This window comes from Microtus ochrogaster, chromosome 10 (assembly GCF_000317375.1).
Source record: "Microtus ochrogaster isolate Prairie Vole_2 chromosome 10, MicOch1.0, whole genome shotgun sequence".
Classification (NCBI taxonomy): domain Eukaryota; kingdom Metazoa; phylum Chordata; class Mammalia; order Rodentia; family Cricetidae; genus Microtus; species Microtus ochrogaster.
The window spans coordinates 63,671,921-63,677,107 of record NC_022016.1 but is presented as its reverse complement, the minus strand read 5'-3'; the positions used below and the strand labels follow the sequence as shown (position 1 = coordinate 63,677,107).

Sequence of the window (5,187 nt, the reverse complement as noted above, 5' to 3'; positions counted from 1 at the left end):
AAAAAAAAAAAAGATTCTCTTTGTAGTCCAGGACTCGGCGAGTTGCTGGAGCTAATGGTTGATGAATGACTATGTAGAAAGTTGAGAAAAAACTCATTCCAGCAAATAGAAAAACTATTGGCAACCAGGTCCTGTCAGTTTTGCTTTGGATGACGACTAGAAAACAAACACCTCGTGTAGCTTAGAAATAGCCACCTTTGTGAGAATAAACAAGATACAGAACTTATAGCAATTGTGGCAACTCCACAGTCACCAAATCTGTGGAGAAGCATCTTCCAAAGGGGACGCCTTGTAGGGGATGCACACATGGAAGGGAGGAAGCAGCCTCTACCCTGGATACAGCATCAGTTCTGCTTACTGAACTCCCTCCGTCTTCACCAGTCAGACGCTGGACCTCGACTGAGCCTATACCCATCTCCTCAGTTCTCCTTGGCTATTCATCTGTTTTAATTTGAACATGTTTTTCTCTGACTTGGTTGTCCTCCTTAGTCTTGACTAATTAGCAGACTAAACTGGCTTCACTGGACCTTTCTGAGCCTCAGATTTGTTTTTCTTTCTTTCTAAACAGGGTTAGACTAATACACTGTCAACAGGCTTGTTCAGAAGGAGGGATATCTGGGAAAACAGCATCCATTCATTCTAAAGCATTCTATTGTGTCTGTCTGCAGATATGGATAAGTATGATCTATATCTGTCCACAGATATGGTCACGTATGAGCTATACCTGTCCTCGGATATGGTCATGTATGAGCTATGCCTGTCCTCGGGTATGGTCATGTACGAGCTATGCCTGTCCTCGGGTATGGTCATGTATGAGCTACAGTCCTTGCCCTCTGGGACCTCACTGCTGAGTTATTGATCTAGAAAAGAGAAAAGGTAATGACAATGTAGCACGTTAAGAAAGATGTTCAGGGGCTGGAGAGATGGCTCAGAGGTTAAGAGCATTGCCTGCTCTTCCAGGGGTCCTGAGTTCAATTCCCAGCAACCACATGGTGGCTCAACCATCTGTAATGAGGTCTGGTGCCCTCTTCTGGCCTTCGGGCATGCATACAGACAGAATATTGTATACATAATAAATAAATAAATATTTAAAAAAAAAAGAAAGATGTTCAGAGGCATACACAGATGTCTTTGGGAATCACACAGGGTAAAAGTGTTATCAAAATTGACCCAGGGATGAGCAGGGGTCACCAAGAACAGTCACAGGTTTGCTACTCCATGTCTCCTCGAGAAGCCTCTGTCACAGCTCACTGTGTGGCCTGGAACAGGCTATGGTTCTAGAGGAAGCCAAGAGAAGGCAGAGTGAACCCGCGAACCAAACCTTAGAGTCAGGACCCAGTACGAAGTGCACATCTTACTTCCGCTCTGCGAATCTGGATGCTCCTTATAATGCGTTCTAGGAGACTGATTTGCTGCATGAGCCGGAGGCAGTTTTCCTGCAGTTGCTGGTTTTCTTTATCCAGTAAAAACGCCCTAAACATGGCATAAATCAGAGGCATAGCTAGAAATGTCTTCCTTGCTTTCTCTCTCTTTCCCTTTCCCCCTCCCTCTCTCCTTTGCTTCCTACCTCCCTTTTTTTTTCTGTGCAGGGATCGCACACGGGGCCTCATGCATGCTAAGCATGTGCTTTACCACTGTTATACAGACTCCCCCCACCCCGACACCGTCTTTAATGCCACGATGCCTGTCACTTGCTCGGACACCTGGAAGCAGAAGTCAGCAGAATAGACTTGCAGACGCCCCCTCCCCACCGTCCCCAGAAGCACCTGTGTCCGCTGCACCTACTTGCTCTGGATTGCAGAGACTGTGGACTTATTGCTGCAGATCAGTTCTTCTTGATTTGTGACTTGTTCTAGCAGCTTCCTCTTTTCCAGGAGGAGGATGTCATTTTGGGTCATGATCTGACCCTGGAACTCCTTCTCCTGGGGATGAGCACAGGGGACAACAACATACACATGAAAGACGTCAGTCTGTTCCCATGGCTCTTTATTTTTGATTCATGCATTGTGTATAAAGTGTTCTGGGCACCACATCTCCACCATGTGGTTGCTGGGAATTGAACTTAGGACCTCCAGAAGAACAGTCAGTGCTCTTAACCTCTGAGCCATCTCCCAGCCCCTGTTCCCATGTCTTAACAGGAACTCTTGCTTTCTCTCTTTCTGGCCCCAAATCTGTTGGCACCCGTCTGCTGCCAACATGCTTACTTATACTAGATGCCCTCCTGTTGGTGGTGTTTACTTAGGGAATGTATGCATTCTCAATTAGAAATACCATGGTGGGCTGGGCGGTGGCGGTGCACACCTTTAATCCCAGTACTTGGGAGGCAGAGGCAGGCGGATCTCTGAGAGAGTTCCAGACCAAGACAGCCTGGTCTATAGAAGGAGTTCCAGGACAGTCAGGGCTACTCAGAGAAATCCTGTCTCGAAAAACAAAACAAAACAAAACAACAAGGAAATACTGTGACAGCCAATTTCTAGCAAGCAACAGTGTCTTTCCTGTATTTTAATCCCAATAGGTATCAAACCACCAGTAAGTGCAACTGCTTTCCATGTTCTTGCCCCTGGATTTATTTCCATTGGCTTTGTAGATATTTTGTTGTTGTTGTTTTGATATACTCTATGGTGAGAGTCTTGCCTCAGTCTCTTGAGTGCTGGAATTGTGGCCTGTGTCAGCCAGCATGCTCAACTTGGTGTGTTCTCTTCTAATTTGTTAATTTATTTTAAGTAACTATGTGTGTATGAGTGTGTACCACAACATGTATGTGGAATCAGTTCTCTCCTTCCGCCATGTGAGGCCTGGGGATTGAACTCAGGTTGTCAGGCTTGGCAGCAGGTGCTTTTACCCACTGAGCCATCTAGCTGGCCTTCAGTTACCTTCATTTTTAGGCAGAGAGAGAAAGTTAAGAACTTAGCCTCCTGTCCGTGCCTTAGACAAATCAAATTATCACATACCTAGTGGCTTTATGTGGCAAATTGACTTTATCACCATGCTAGGGGCCTACACGAGAATCAAGATGTTGCCAGGGTTAGTTCTAGGGACCCAGAAGGTCTCCCTGTCAGTATTGGAGGTTGAAGCCAGGGCCTTGTGCCTGTCAGGGAAGTGCTCTATGCTGGACTGTACCCTGAGCCCTCACAGGGAGCCTGTTCCAAGCCTCCTCCTGTTGCATGGTTGCCGGGCATCCTCCATGTTCTCTGGTTTTATAGACATTCCCTTTCCCTCTCCACTTCTGTCCTCATGAGATGCTCCTTCCCATGAGATGTGTCCTTGTCTCTGCATCTGCCGCTCCTCTTGCAAAGACACAGGCAATTGGACTTTGAATTCGCTCTCATCTAGGATGACCTCATTTTAACTGACTATACCTGCAGAGGCAGGCTTTCCAAACTGGCAGCTTGCATCTGGTACTCTATGTTAGAGACATGAATTTGGAGGACACTGTCTTACCAAGTTTGTGCACATATACACCCAAAAGACTAATTTTTTTAAAAAAGATTCTTTTTATTTTATGTATATGTGTGCTTTGCCTACATATACATGTGTGCGAACCACATGCATGACTGGTGCCCGATGGAGCCAGAAGAGGGGGTCAGATCCCCTAGAACTGGATGATTATGAGCCACCATGAAGTGTTCTGAGGACCAGACCTGGGTCCACTGTAAAAGCAGCGAGTGCTCTTAACTACTGAGCCATCACTCTAAGATGGATATTTCCATTTGTAGGTGAGACAATGGCAGATTACTAATGAGGCACCTCCTCAATATCCTATTTGGGTTGGCAACCCAAAAAATCTTTTTTTTTTTTTTTGGTTTTTCGAGACAGGGTTTCTCTGTAGCTTTGGAGCCTGTCCTGGAACTAGCTCTATAGACCAGGCTGGTCTCGAACTCAAAGAGATCCACCTGCCTCTGCCTCCCGAGTGCTGGGATTAAAGGCGTGTGCCACCAACGCCCGGCCAACCCTAAAAATCTTGCAGGTCCTTAGGGGATTCCTTACATTCAGGCTGGTGTGGTTAGCTGGGTTGGTAAAGGGCCCTGTAAGCACGAGACCCGAGTTTGAGCCCTAGAACCCACCTAAAAATGTTGGAATCCCAGCCATGAGTGGTAAAGAGATGGGGATCCCTGGGCCGCTGCTGGCTTTAGTCTCCTTGGTGAATACCAGGCCAATGAGAGAAAGGAGGAACTCCATGCATGCTCTGGGAGATGACCCCTGACCTTGTCTCCTGACATCATTCACATGCATCGACATAGATGCAGTCATACACACACGTGGACACACAGACATGCACACATGCGGACACACAGACATGCACACACGTGGACACACAGACATGCACACACAAGGATGTGTGCACATACATACACGTGCATTAAAAATAAAGAGAATTCATCACACTGAAAGATGGAAGCTGGGGCCGTGGCTAACCACCAGTGATGTCAGTGCACTCTGGGCATTTTTTTTTTCCTCACCAGTTCAATCTTTTGTTGCAGTTTCCCAGTTTCATCTTCGAGTTCTTTAATCCTCTTATTTCGTATTTCTAACTCATGGGTTAGACGGTCCTTGACCTTTTGAAGCTTGACTTTGTGGCAGTGGTGTTTGTCTTTGTAGTTTCTATAAAAGCAAAATTCAGTTGCTGGGCACCAGATCTCATGACAGATGACTGTGAGCCTCCATGTGGTTGCTGGGAACTAAACTCCCCACCTCTGGAAGAGCTGCCAATGCTCTTAACCTCTGAGTCATCTTTCCAGCCCCCCTCGTTTTCTTTTTGTCTTTACAGAATCCATGAGTTTTGACTGAGCAAGGGTTGTCTTGAAAAAAAAATCTAAATCAATCTAAATATCTAAATTAAAATCTAAATTAATAGCTAGATTTGTCTAGCTTTTGTTATGGCTACATAAATCCATGTCCATTTTAGCTAACAGAATATAAAGAGGAAGGCAGCGTGCCTTAAAGGAACCCAGCGTGCACTGCTGTCTCTGCCTGCCTACTGACTGAGATGCGGCTGAAGTAGTGAAATGTCATCAGCCATGTGTCTGGGTTCCATGAAGCTAGCCTGGTCTAGTTCCAGGACAGCCAGGGCTACACAGAGACACCCTGTCTTGAAAACCAAAACCCAACTAACCAATTAACCCCAGCTACAACCACCACCACCACCACCACCACCACCACCACCACCACCACCACCACCACCACCAC

General features: G+C 46.3%; 1 protein-coding gene across 2 annotated transcripts in view; it reads right to left on the bottom strand.

Moving 5' to 3' along the window:
* Nucleotides 1-5,187, bottom strand: part of Ccdc30 (coiled-coil domain containing 30) — an 81,984-nt gene that overhangs the window by 5,066 nt on the left and 71,731 nt on the right. For both annotated transcript variants that reach the window (XM_026782191.1, XM_026782193.1), the window contains 3 exons: nt 4,461-4,602; nt 1,786-1,922; nt 1,359-1,473 (listed from right to left, as the gene is read on the bottom strand). In XM_026782191.1, coding sequence (XP_026637992.1) covers nt 1,359-1,473; nt 1,786-1,922; nt 4,461-4,602 — 394 coding nt within the window. The remainder of the gene's footprint in view (nt 1-1,358; nt 1,474-1,785; nt 1,923-4,460; nt 4,603-5,187) is intronic.